The 14348-nt window shown below is 42.2% G+C and overlaps 1 protein-coding gene across 1 annotated transcript in view; it reads right to left on the bottom strand.

Annotated features, from left to right (window-relative positions):
- Positions 1-14348, bottom strand: part of LOC117266300 (protein NLRC3-like) — an 18921-nt gene continuing 4573 nt past the window's right edge. The window contains exons 5-13 of the mRNA XM_033641419.2: positions 13145-13252; positions 12726-12833; positions 10041-10104; positions 8663-8891; positions 5241-7038; positions 4980-5153; positions 3955-4128; positions 3786-3832; positions 1-2613 (exon numbers count right to left, since the gene is read on the bottom strand). Coding sequence (XP_033497310.2) covers positions 2087-2613; positions 3786-3832; positions 3955-4128; positions 4980-5153; positions 5241-7038; positions 8663-8891; positions 10041-10104; positions 12726-12833; positions 13145-13252 — 3229 coding nt within the window. The 3' untranslated portion in view covers positions 1-2086. The remainder of the gene's footprint in view (positions 2614-3785; positions 3833-3954; positions 4129-4979; positions 5154-5240; positions 7039-8662; positions 8892-10040; positions 10105-12725; positions 12834-13144; positions 13253-14348) is intronic.

The raw sequence follows: 14348 nt of genomic DNA, 5'->3' as shown, positions 1-14348 counted from the left end.
CTTTTTCTAAATATTTCTCTTTATTTGTTTATGTTTTTGCAAAAAATCTGATGACGTTACATGAATACATGGTGATCTATTGTGTCGGTATATTTATTACAAGAATACAAGTTAAATAAAATAGAGAACAGAAAATACTCACATGAAACTTAAAGGGTAACTACAGTATTTTTCAACCTGGACCCTATTTCCCCATGTTTTCAGTGTCCAAGTAACTAATGGAGACAATAATAACAAAAGCATAATCTACTGATCTACTGACAGCTTTGTGTGCCTTGCTGATGCTAGTCTAGTGTACAAATTGATTAATGATCTGGCTGCTCCTCCATTAAAAGAGTTAATAAAAATGCACCTGGACAATGGGAGGACATCGAGGGGTTTCATCTCAATGTTGTAGTTGTATTGTTGTTACTGTTGTTGCTGCGATGACTTGATGTTGCCGCTGTGTCATGAATACGTTCTATTTTGTAGTTGTGTTCTTTATATAATAGTGTCCTTTAGCAGCGAAAATTGTTCTCTGTTTCCTGCCCAGGGTCTACAGCTAGTTAGCTTATAGCTAACTTGCAGCAAAGTATCTGTGCATTGTCCCTGTTAAATAAAGAAATAAAGAAATAAAAAATTAAAATTGGTCTAACAGTGCTAGAGTGCTGCAGCCACAATACAGGCTGCAATGTAAACACCTATATAATATATATATAAGAGACCCTGTTTTTGTCATCCAAACTGGGACAAAAAGATTTTTTTTGGATTGGTTTTCGAAGCCCATTACGATGGGTTCAGTTTGGGGGATTTAGAGGATCCATTGTCTAACCTGGAACACAACAAATGTCCTACAAAATCTAGAGCTTCTTAAATCAGCATCCACTGCAACGAAGGCTCTTATTACAGACAAAAAAATGTATGCAAGTAAAAAAATTCACAGCAGCCACAAACTAGTCAGAGAGAGAAAACATAATCAAAGCTACAAGCAGCAGTGAACAGACCCTTGTACTCCATGTACGTTGGCGGTATAGGTATAATGCTGGTCTACACGTCCATGCATTTCAGTGAAAGTCAGACACTGCACGCAGGAGTTAAATGGTACCTCTTGCTTGGAGTATGTGGAAATGACCTACTGCAAATTTTGGGCCACTTCCTGTATCCACTATGTGGCGCTATAGAGCACACACCAATGATATGTCATGTTGCTGTATATCATATGTATACCACACCATACAGACTTAATGTAACTCTGATGATTTTTTCTACGTGAGGCTGACTTCCTGTTGTCAGTGGATGGCGCTATGATGATAAATTAATATTGTCATGGAGATGTCTTCAGACCTAGACTCTTATCTAGCATGTGAAATCTGGGGCAGAATGGATTATGCAAAGTCACATTACAACAGCTTCCTGTGTCATGTTGAAACATAGAAATTAGCTTAGCTTCCATAGCAAAGCAATTCCTCAAAAACACAAACACTTTGCAATTTGGCATTTTGAAGGTCTTCAGATTCTGCAGCCAAACATTGAGATGGATGTGTTAAATCCTCTAGGATTCATTAGGTTCCACACCTGTACAGTGCTGGCAATGGCGTGTTCTCACATTACCTTTGACATCATCGTTGGAGCTATTGACTTTTCCTTCGCAATTAAGTCTAAGATAAGTTGGAGGGTTACACCCCCCTAATCTGAAACGAATCTGAGAACCGAGTTCTATCAAGTTTGCTTAAACTTAAATGCACATTACATTAAATTATTAATGATTAAAAATGTCCAACAGCTGGGTGGGTGGAGCTAATTATAACCAATTACAAATATGTCCAATCCAAGATGGCTGACTTCCTGTTGGGCGAAAAAACTCTCCCCTACACACATGGCACATGGGAGAGGTTTTAGTTCTGCAACCTCACAGCTAGATACCACTAATTTTTACGCATTGGACCTTTAAATAGAGCACATATTGATTGCAGGTGTTAGCAGTTAGCAGATTATCACTGTTTTTTAGTCTTTGTCACCATTGACGTATTCGACCTCATCTCTCTCAAGATTTATCATAATCCAAAACTCACTCAGATAGAGAAAAGGAGGTGATGTTTTACTGGATCTAACACAAAGACATTGACGAGTTTGACGAGTCCATCCTGACCCTGAAGGCAGGGTAGACCGGCTCAGTGAATGTGGTGTACAAGGTGTAGATGTGGGTCAGTTTATCAGTGGAGACTCCGTAGAAGGACAAAGTGCCAGCATCCCAGTCCAGGTACACTCCCACTTTCTTTGTGGGAGGCACAGGGATGGACACTTGCCTGTTACTGTGCAGGATAGAGTAAGCACTATCGGAGCAGCTCAGACTCCAGGACTGATCATTCATTCCCAGACAGCAGTCTTCACTGTTTCCTCTCCTTTTTATTCCTTTGTAAGCCACTGCTATGTAAACATGTCCTTTCCACTCGACCTCCCAGTAACAGCGACCATTCAGACCTCTGGTACACAGCACCTGTTTCCAGTAGTCAAATCTCTCTGGATCATCAGGATACGACTGTGTCTCTTTCCCCACTGTCACCTTCCTGTTGTTGTCGGACAGTGTGAGTTTTCTGTTTGCTGTGTTTGGGTCCAGCGTGAGTTTACGGGCATCTGATGGAGAGAAGAAGACATTAGGATTAGCGCTGTCACTGTCACACAGCATATTAGCATGGTGATGTTAGCATTTAGCTCAAAGCACTGCTGTGCAGCCTCACAGAGCTGCTAGCATAGCTAAAGACACTTGGGGTTTCACATCTTCTTTGTTTGGTCCAGACTTTTGAACTTTTTATCTTGATCTGAATCAAAATGACAGGCATGAAACTTCCCACAGACCACAGCCTGGACTTAGCCACCGAACTTTTATCTGATGAAAGAGGTGGCCTCGGCAGAACAAGCTGACCCATGGTCTAGTTCGTTTCTTGTGTTAAACATTTTTTGGATGGCTCAAATACAGGCAGTTCTGACAGGCGGTCCTTTCGTCTTGAAATGATTTTCCAAGAGGATGAGACAGAGGATTCGTGAGGTTGGGAGATGTAGAGATCAAATGTATACAATGTGACAAAACACCAACTTTGGTTAGACTTTTTGATGGTGGAGTGAAGTTTGACCATGGCTAAAAGGTAGAAAGGAACAGCTACCTTCACTGCCATAGACACTAGGGCCAGAGTCTTACACTACATGCCAGTTGCAACATGGAATCAGTGTGGTGAATGGAGGGCTAAGCAGTGTGGGAATACTTGGGAAGACAAAAACCAGATAGGCAGCAGTATTTTAGACTAGTTTAAGAAGTCTGCTGGCAGACACAGGGGCTCTGACAAGGAGGTAGCTGAAGTAATACAGGCAGGAGACAACATGTGCCTCTTTGAGTGCTTTGGCTGCCTCTTCATTGAGAAGAAAGCAATGTGTCTTTCTTCACCAGAGGTCCACAGGTGTGAGGAGAGAAGAGAGGAGTTCATTCTTGCAGTATGCAGTGCCTTTGTCACTGCAAGGAGGGCTGTCTGGGCAGAGTGGCCAGACTGGTGGGGATCTAGAAGGTTGTTCTCAAGGAAGTATGCAGACACGTATTGACAAATGGCTTGAAATGTCTCAGAAATAAAGAAAAGAGGGGTACAGGTCTAAAGCTGTTGACATCCTCTGACATCAAAAGGTAGCAGTTACAGGCAAACTCAAAGAATGCAGACAAGGTAAGTGGTTGGCTACCTCTGGCCTGAACATATTGTCAGTTAAAATGTATTGTGTAATACCTGCTGTCATTATTTAAAAAAAGAAAAACACACACTTACACTTCTTCAGACCAGATTTCATTGATTGTGATCCACCGTGCTCCATCCTGGTGCAAAAACAGGTCAGATCAGAACCTCACAACTTCAGTGACTTCCTTAACAACTTGTATTTGCATATTTTGACCTCCCGACTCAAACAAACTCAACCTGAACCCTGGTCTGTCCTTACCTCAGAGTTTCCAGTCTCCAGCTAGGATCATCCTTTGCATCAGAAAGCAGCTTCACTCCTGAGTCTCCTGGATTATTGTAGCTCAGGTCCAGCTCTCTCAGATGAGATGGGTTGGATCTCAGAGCAGACACCAGAGAAGCACATCCTTTCTTTGTGATCAGACAGCCTGACAACCTAAACACACACACACACTTAGGAGTATTTTACTTGCTCCTGCCTTTTATGGAAACTGATTTTGCAATTAGTCTTTATAAAAAGGAGTTTTATGAAAAACTTGAATCATGGTATATGCCTCCACAAACCAGTCAAGTTGCTGTTTACATCAATTTCTGTCTAGACTCACATGTAGCCGTGACAGCAGACAATGCTTCAAATATGGATGCTGTTGCAAAGAAACTACAAATTCTAAAACATGGATGCTTCACATACGCAGCACAGATGATCTAGACAACCAGCACAGTGGTGAACACCCAAGATTAGAGTCACCAATTCAGTATCTGAACAAATGTCTCCCCTTCTGTTTCTAAGATATGATGTTGCGTCAACTGAGCTTTGACCACCAAAATCTGATCAGTTCATCCCTCAGTCCAAGTGGATGTTTGTGCCAAATTTAAAGAAATTTCATTGAGGCGTTCTTGAGATATCACACTCACGAGAAAGAGATGGACAGACGGATGGATGGACATTGCCAGCATGGAGGCAAAACAAGGGTCTAAGTCTAAAGTGAGTACAAACCACAATTCGACTGGCTCCTCTCCAATTAATCATGGAGCAGTATTTTCCCACTTGTTAACTGTTGTGCACTGTGGTGCATACCCACCGCTTCTCCCTGGTCCACTTTAAACCTCCAACACTTCTTTAACTACAGATGGTGTTCCCTACATGACTCTTCTCAAGACTCTTTTGTGTACAGTACATATTTTAATATCAAAGTTAAAGTTTTTGTCTGGAAATATGTAATATGTTTAAACCATGTTAGCTGTGAACACAATGGTCATCTATTGAACAAACTGATGAATCCTGACCTGAGAACTTCCAGTCTACAATTTGGACTCTCCAGTCCAACACAGAGCAGCTTCACTCCTGAGTCCTGCAGGTCGTTGTTACTCAGGTCCAGCTCCCTCAGACTGGAGGACGGAGAGCTCAGAACTGAAGACAGAGCTTCACAGCTTCTCTCTGACAGATTGCAGCAACTTAGCCTGAATGAGAATTAACAACAAAAAAAAACTATAGGATATTTCTTCAGTTTTAATAAATGTAATTTATGTAGTTGTTTTTTAACCTACAGAGCCTTGGTGGAGACTTTGACCACTGGCAGCAGCCTCACAAGAGCCTCCTCTGAAGTTGAATATTTCTTGAAGTCAAAAACCTCCAGATCTTCCTCTGATGACAGCAACATGAAGCACAGAGCTGACCAATGACAAGGAGTGTATTCATATGGGGACAGACGTTCTGAACTCAGCCACCGTTGGATCTCCTCCACTAGACAACCATTCTTCAGTTCATTAAGACAGTGGAACAGACTGATGCTTTTCTCTGGAGACAGATTCTCACTGATCTTCTTCTTGATGAACTGGACTGTTTCCTGATTGGATTGTGAACTGCTTCCTGTCTGTGTCACCAGACCTTGTAGAAGAGACTGATTGGTTGGCAGTGAAAGACCCAGGAGGAAGCGGAGGAACAGGTCCAGGTGTCCATTTGGACTCTCTAAGGCCTTGTCCACAGCCCTCTGGTAGAAATGTTCAGGTCTGCCTCTGAACAATTTAGACCACAAGGAAGTTGTTTGTTCTTCTGCCATCAGGTTGACTCCAGAGTTGATGAAGGTCAGATGGACACGAAGAGCAGCCAGAAACTCCTGAACACTCAGATGGACGAAGCAGAACACCTTGTCCTGGTACAGTCCTCTCTCCTCTTTAAAGATCTGTGTGAACACTCCTGAGTACACTGAGGCTGCTCTAATATCAATGCCACACTCTGTCAGGTCTGATTCATAGAAGATCAGGTTCCCTTTCTGCAGCTGATCAAAAGCCAGTTTTCCCAGAGACTCAATCATCTTCCTGCTCTCTGGACTCCAGTGATGATCTGTCTCAGCTCCTCCATCATATTTGATGTTCTTCACTTTGGTCTGAACCACCAGGAAGTGGATGTACATCTCAGTCAGGGTCTTGGGCAGCTCTCCTCCCTCTCCGGTCTTCATCACATCCTCCAGAACTGTAGCAGTGATCCAGCAGAAGACTGGGATGTGGCACATGATGTGGAGGCTTCGTGATGTCTTGATGTGAGAGATGATTCTGCTGGCCTGTTCCTCATCTCTGAATCTCTTCCTGAAGTACTCTTCCTTCTGTGGGTCAGTGAACCCTCTGATCTCTGTCACCATGTCAACACAGTCAGGAGGGATCTGATTGGCTGCTGCAGGCCGTGTGGTGATCCAGAGGCGAGCAGAGGGAAGCAGTTTCCCCCTGATGAGGTTTGTCAGCAGAACATCCACTGAGGTGGACTCTGTAACATCAGTCAGGATCTCATTGTTGTGGAAGTCCAGAGGAAGTCGACACTCATCCAGACCGTCAAGAATGAACACAACCTGGAACTCTTCAAACCTGCAGATTCCTGCTTCCTTGGTTTCAGCAAAGAAGTGATGAACAAGTTCCACCAAGCTGTACTTTTTCTCTGTCAGCACATTCAGCTCTCTGAAAGTGAGTGGAAATGTGAACTGTATGTCCTGGTTGGCTTTGTCTTCAGCCCAGTCCAGAGTGAACTTCTGTGTTAAGACTGTTTTCCCAATGCCAGCCACTCCATTTGTCATCACTGTTCTGATTGGTTCATCTCTTCCAGGTGAGGCTTTAAAGATGTCTTCACACCTGATGGTTGTTTCTGGTCTGTCTGGTTTCCTGGATGCTGTTTCAATCTGTCTGACCTCATGTTCATCATTGACCTCTGCAGTCCCTCCCTCTGTGATGTAGAGCTCTGTGTAGATCTGATTCAGAAGGGTTGGGTTTCCTGCTTTAGCGATCCCCTCAAACACACACTGGAACTTCTTCTGTAGGTTAGATTTAAGTTTACGCTGGCAAACTGCAGCAAACAATTCTAAAATAAAGAATGAGAAATACTGTATTAGATTACATTAGACTGTACAGGACTGTCTACATTAGACTGTCTATTTAATGATTTTGATACAATGATGTCAATATGGTGCTCCAGTGAGATTTGAAGCTGGAGAGGACTGTTGGCCTCCACCGACACCTCCCTCACCTGTGTGGTTAAAAAGATTTTGCCAACTGAGATACAAACATATTTCCTACAACCTCAATCCTGAAAAAGTTGGGACACTGTATAAACCTAAATAAAAATATGATGCAATGATCTGCAAATCCATTTCAACCTATATTCAATTGAATACAGTACAAAGATAAGATATTTAATGTGCAAACTGATAAATGTTATTGTTTTTTATAAAAGACACACTCATTCTGAATTAGATGCCTGCAACATGCTCCCAAAAGTTTGGGACGGGGGCACGTTTACCACTGTGTGACATGAGCTCAGGCTTAGAGTGGCTGTTGTTGATATATGGCTTTCTGTCACAGTTTTGCAGTCGCCTGTTCTTTTCAGCGTGCCCAGTCACCCAGCTCCCAGTCAGTAATTTTCGCTTCACTCTAGTTTCCCACCTGAGAACTAGTCACATGCACAACATCAAGGCAGCTAAGTTCACCTGTTCCCCATTACTTACAATAAGTACATATACTTTGGCCTCTCAGACACTCATTGCCAGATTTTTGTTCATCAATCATGCAAGACTCTCCAGCACTTCATTCCCAACTGATTTCTCATTGTCGACCCTGCCTGCCTCTGACCTGCTCAATACATAAACACTCCAGCCTCCTATCCCTGACCATGAGGCTTGCTTCCACATCCTTGGTTCATGTTTGCCTGTGGCTGCTTGACATTACCGTCCGACGACATTAGCCCCTTTTTCACCAACATTTCCAGGAACTTTTATTACCAGGAATTTATTTACCTGGGTAAAAAAATTGCTACATTGCTACTATTACCTGTTACCAGTTCAATCAATCAATCAATCAATCAAACTTTATTTATATAGCGCCTTTCATACATCAAAAATGCAACCCCAAAGTGCTTTACAAACTAAAAACATACAAAACAAAAAAATATACTAGAAATATTGAAAACCCGCCCCTCCCACCCCCACATAACAGAACAGGGGAGGACAGGAGCGGGAGACCTGTGGGTCGCCACACGAGCAGCGCCCCGTTTACTTAGATGAAAAAAGGAGAACAAGAGGGAGGAAGAGGGAAAAAAAAGCAATTCCCAAACTAGGCTCCTGTAGGGGGGCACAGTGTGGGGATAGGAAAAAAAAAACACCTCAGCACATAAGCAACATAATAAGACATTACAACAAAACTCGAAGACTTGGGGTGTTGGGGAGGGGAGGTGTCGCAGCACAGACACTGGGGGGCGCGCACGCAGCCACATTTGGGCGCATCGCATCACCCTCCCATGCTACATTGCGATGAAGGGAGGGAGGGGGGGAGGGAGCCAATAAGGCGTTGAGTTGGAGGGGGTGTGCGTGTTATATGTGTCTTCATGTGTGTGTATGTGTTAACCGGTTTATACATGGAATGTTGCACACATGTGTTTTTGAGCATTCCACAACTTTCCCAACATTAAACATTTATTATAAGCCTCTTACTGTTCTGAAGAGAGTCAGCCAGCTTCTCCTGCTTCATTCTCCTCAGGAAGTGCAGTGTGATCTTTAAAAATGCCTCTCTGCTGCTCCTCCTCTGCTCTTCCACTTCTCCGTTAACCTCCTCCTCGTCTTCACCTTTGCTCTCGAAGCACTCTTTGGAATCTGGACTCAGAATCTTCTTGAACTTCTTAAGCTCATTTTTCGCAAAAGCAACAATGTTCTCCTCAAGCAGCTGAAATGAAATAATATTCACTTACATTCAACTTATAAACTATCAGCATGCCATGAGTTCCATCTGTCAGTGAATAAAAGTTCACATTTAATGATCTCAAATTTTGAAAAACACGCTTGCTATTTCTCCTGCAGTTAAAAAACCTCTTCAATCAGTTCGTACTTTTGCTATTGATTCAACTGTCAGACAGGAGGTAAGGAAGGTCCCTAGCCAAGGGGTCACTATCAAGGCACTTGCTTGGCTTGCTAACTAGCCACACTTCCCTTAGCCATTTAGCCTAGGTGATGGATGCATATTTAGCCTTGCTAACATAACCGCTTTTTCCCAATACAAAATGTTGTCAGTGCCCAAGTATTTGTGGATTTTCCCTTTTTGGTATAGAGACACAAAATATTTAATATTGGAAAAGTGTACAACAGTGCCTGGATCCAGTTTCTGTTTGTCAGTAAGCAGCTCACAAGCTCACGTTTACCTTGCATGGCAGCTGATTCTCACCATATCACAATGCAAAAGCTAATGTTTGTGTCCTAACCACCACCACCACAAATACGCATCCTGTGAGGAGCTACTGGCAGCTATGGGGGGTGGTTTAGGTTTGACAACACGGAGAGGCATTGTTGTTCATTGTTGTTCAAAACAAAAATGTTGTCTCCTGAAGAAGTTAGCTTAGATGCTGCAATAGCATCAGTTGTATCAACACTGAGGAATATTTCTTTGTTGAAAGAAGAGCAAAGAATGACACTGAAAGCTTTTCTCATTGGAAAATCTGTTTTGTTTTTGTTTTTGCTACTTTCTGAGTGACCCTTTCCAAACGCGTAGGGACACATAACATGACATGACATGACATGACATGACATAAAAACATCATGAAAAGCCCTATAAAGAGCCAGAGTTTGGTTTGTCCATTCTGGCTATTGTAGAAACACAGCAGTGCAACATGCTAGACTGTGGACGAGGACTCGTGCCCTATGTAGATATATAAACGGCTCATTCTAAGGTAACAAAAACACAATTCTTAGTTTCAGGTGACTAAAAACTACTGAAAACATAGTTATGAATATTATACTCCACTTATGATAATAGATGCCCCTAAATTATATACTCTGATCCTTTAAATAACAGTTAATGGTGGGTTTGTTCATTACGTACCGTAAATATGGAGTCCAGCCCAGTTTCACTATCAGTGGAAACATCTGACATCTCCTGGTGAACTCTGTGAAGAAAACATGATCCATTAGTGACGAAAACTGGACTTTAACTGTCAACAATGTAAGCAGACACATACACCTCATACGCAAAACCAAACCTCTGACAAGAGATGGGATGCCAAGCCACTGGGGATGCACTGCAATACCACAAGAACTTTTTTTTTTTTTGCAATGAATCATAATATTATTTAATGTTGCATTTAGGAATGTCAGTTTTAATTTATTTAGCTTTAAGAGGTTGGTGGTTAATTTTAAGAAAAAGAAAAACAACACTGACTTAGTGACATTTAGCGCCGCAATTGAAAGCACTATCTGTTAGGAATAGTAAAATTGAATCCAGGATTGCAAACTCTTACGCATGTGGCGTGTGACATACGCATTCACCTTCCATCTCACGGTCTCACTCTGCCCAACCAATTCTCACGCCAGCAACGAACGCTGGAAAAAAGGCTGGCAGCTGAGTATTTTAAATTAATTTCAAACAGCCAGCGCGCTGGGTGGGCGGAGTTGAAGTTTGCAGCCAGACTTCAGAGAGGGGAGAGGAGAGGAGAGAGGCAGACTCCGCCTGACCGGCGTACCGGTTGAGCGATTGGTGTGCAATCCATATTTGCGCTTTGATTGGGCAGCTCTAGCCTCACAGTCAGCCGACTACGCTGTCCTGTTGTGATCTGAATCAATCGCACAGAGGACACGTGTGCTGCTGGGCAATGCTGCTGTGTGTTAACTATGTTCAGCAAACCAGCCAGCAAGAAGCAAAAAACCTTGCACAGTTTCTTCCAAACAAACCGTGTAAGTTGAGTAATGCTGTTGCATGTAGATAATGTTAGCTAAATGATGACTAATTAATAGATGCCAATGTATCAAGTTAAGCTAATTAACAAGAATACTAATGTTATTGTTACCTATGTTAAATCGTTTGCTAGCTAGTTTCATGCTAGGAATAAACCCACTCTTAAATAAGAACTTGTGCACACTATTGCTTTGCACATATTTTTTTTAATCTTTATTGCCACAATAGAAAGAGCAGGGTTAGGAAGGAGACAGTGGACCAGAGGCCAGCAAGGATGATCATGCAGGGTCTTCACAGGAGAGGAGAGATTATAACTGGCTGAGAGAAAATATCTATAGCATAAAAGTGACTTTGAGGTTAATTTCCACAGCAATTTCACGACTACTACTCCTAATTCTATTTCAAAATTTTGCTTTCCACATATTTTTGTTTTATCCTTATTGCTACAATAGAAAGAGCAGGGTCAGGGAAGAGACAGTGGACCAGAGGCCAGCAAGGATGACCATGCAGGGTCTTCACAGGTGAGGAGAGAATATAACTGGCTGAGAAAAAATATCTACAGCATAAAAGTGACTTTGCGATTAATTTCCACAGCCAAAAGTCAAAAGGCATTTGGAGAGCTTTGTAAATGTCAAAAATGAAATGAAATGGCCTAGGTCTAGATGCTCTTTAGACTACAATAATACACAAAATATATTATTATTCCCAAAATAATATTTAGTTAGATCTTAATCAAAATATATTCAACCATTCCAACCATGAATTTTGGTTTAAATCCAAAATGGGTCATGTGTCTATAAAGTAATAGCCTATATGCCACATAGGCAAGTCCTAGTTTCTGGTTTTAACTAGTTCAGTCACTCTGAGGTGAATGCAGGTTCATTTGTGAAGTCCCTGCAAGTCAGGGTGGCTTTGAATGAATGTAGGTATTGCCCATCTCCAGAATGCTGCCCCTAAACCCACCAGAATGCAGGAAATCACATCTACCACATCTGCGGACCCCCAGACCCCCACTATACCACCATTGTCTCTCTCTGTATGGTATTTGTATGTAAGGTTTTAGACCCTATCCATCTCCAGCAGGTGCCCCAAAAATCCATTAGGATGCGGGGGATCATCTACATAATCAGTTGACAAACAAAAATTTTATGTGTTGGCTTACATAACAAAATTGTGGTCGGCTCCGCTGAATCTCACTCCAAGGTTTTTTGAAAAGTTGGCAACCCTGTTTAATCTTTAGTGATGTAAATCTCCTGACTTTTATTTTATTTTCTTGCTGACAGACAGGAGACTAGCTGCATTAACATGCATAAACAAAGTGCCCACCGCCCACCCTACATTCTCCACTGATTAGCTAACATTAGCCTTGACCACTCTGCCCTCCACACCACCTGGGTTGGGTTGGAGCTAACATTAGCTAGCGTTGCCGGTTATTCAGCGATTAGCAACAACGTTGCTGTGGAAACCTGGTTGCCACCTTCCAGTCTCCTTCCAGACAGACTCAGTGAGTAAGTGGCTTTATTTTGAGCCACAAAACCTCTTTACCATTCCACTGGCCGTGCTTACAGTGCTAACAATGTGAACAGAGTTACAGGGGGTTTGCAGCTCATTACTGACCACCGTTGCAGCAGGAGTTTCAACGACAGTCGTTGACACACCAGTGGAGCACTAACGAACCAATGACATCTTTGGCCTTGTGAAGACCTCCTCAGAGGTTAAATACCTGGGTTTTTCCACACCAGTTTGTCAAATGAACAATGCAGTAATGTTACAGTAGTGTTACACAATATACCCCCTCTTAAGAAGAATTGTGCTAAAAATGTTCTGCTCACTTACTTAGAAATTGAATCTTGCCGTTTGAACACCATGGGGTAATCCATGGACTGGTCACTCTTCATGGACACAAGGCTTGGTGCAGAAGAATCTGCTCTTTCCGGCTCAGCCCTGAAAGAGATGGAGCATTGATAGACAGGTGGAGGTGTTAGAAGCTCAATGACTGAAGAGAGATCTGTTACTTTTGAGAAAGGAAGATGAAAGAATCGCTTTCTAAAGAAACAAAATCCGGGCTGCATCACATTTAAAAAAGATTAAACCTGATTCTAAATCTGTACAATGGATGGATGAGGTACAGCTGTGAATATAAAACAAGGCAGACAGATTTAAATAAACGATGTTATAACATTACAATAGTGTTATATAATATAGTTCTACTCCTATTTGTGAGAATTTGTGCTCAAAATGTTCTGTTGACTTACTTAGAAATTGAATCATGCTGTCTGAACACCATGGGGTAATCCATGGACTGGTCACTCTTCATGGACACACAAGTTGGTGCAGGAGAATCTGCACTTTTTTGCTCAGTCCTGAAAGAAATGGAGCATTGACAGACAGGTGGAGGTGTTAGAAGCTCAATGACCTTAGAAAGATGGTGTCTGTTACATGTTACAACACACATAGCAAACCAAACTGGATGAACGTCAGTCAGACCTTAGAACAGTGATCGAAATGTGATCAGGTTTTTGACTGAAAGCCAAAAGATTTGACTCCAGGAAACATCTGCAAGAATATGACTATGTAACATCCTCTTCAACACAAGACTCTTCTGACACTAACAGTGTACTGAGGGTGGAAGTGGAACTATTAGGAGGAAGTATTAACGGCTGTGAAGTGAGGTGATGTGTGTCACAAGTTAGGACACGTGGCAAACCAAATTTCAGTCAGACCTTAGACACCATTTCGTGTTCAAGACTAGAAATACCACCCCATGGTTATATGCCTCCACGAATCAGTCAAGTTTATCTTACAGTTTACATCCATGTCTGTGAAAACATGCATGCTTCATACTCATTTGCCCCCCCAACAGCACAGAAGATCTATACAATCAGCACAGTTTCAAGATTAGTGTCACCAATTCAGTATCTGACCAAATGTCTCCCCTTCTGTTCCTGAGAAATGACGTTGAGTAATGGCCAAAAAGTGTTTTTGCAAAACATTATGATGTCACAGTGAAGCTGGTCTTTGACCTTTTGGATATAAAATATCATCACTTCATCATTAGACATCATTAGACATATCCAAGACATTTCTGTGCAAATTTGTGAAAGTTATGGTCAAAAACATGTTTTTTGTTTTGTGGTCACAGTGACCTTCACCTTTGACCATCAAATTCTAATGAGTTCAATCCTGAGTCCCAAAGAAAGTCTGTGCCAAATTTAAAGAATTTCCCTCAAGGCCTTCTTGAGATATTGCATTCACAAGAATGAGACAGACACAGGGACGGTTTTTTCTATGGGCAATGTGAGCGACCGCCCAGGGTGCAATCTATGTGAGGGTGCACGAGCGCCCTCCAAAAAAAAAAAGAAAGAAACTCGCCAGTTTTCTAGACTACTGCTCATTTCCACGTCAAGTTAGTGGAGTGGGTGTGAACTGTTATCACGTTTCAACCAGCAGCAGAAAGGA

This window comes from Epinephelus lanceolatus, chromosome 10 (genome assembly GCF_041903045.1).
Source record: "Epinephelus lanceolatus isolate andai-2023 chromosome 10, ASM4190304v1, whole genome shotgun sequence".
NCBI classification, from domain to species: Eukaryota; Metazoa; Chordata; class Actinopteri; order Perciformes; family Serranidae; genus Epinephelus; species Epinephelus lanceolatus.
Note: the sequence above shows the minus strand (reverse complement) of the source record. Positions and strands in the feature narration are given on the sequence as shown.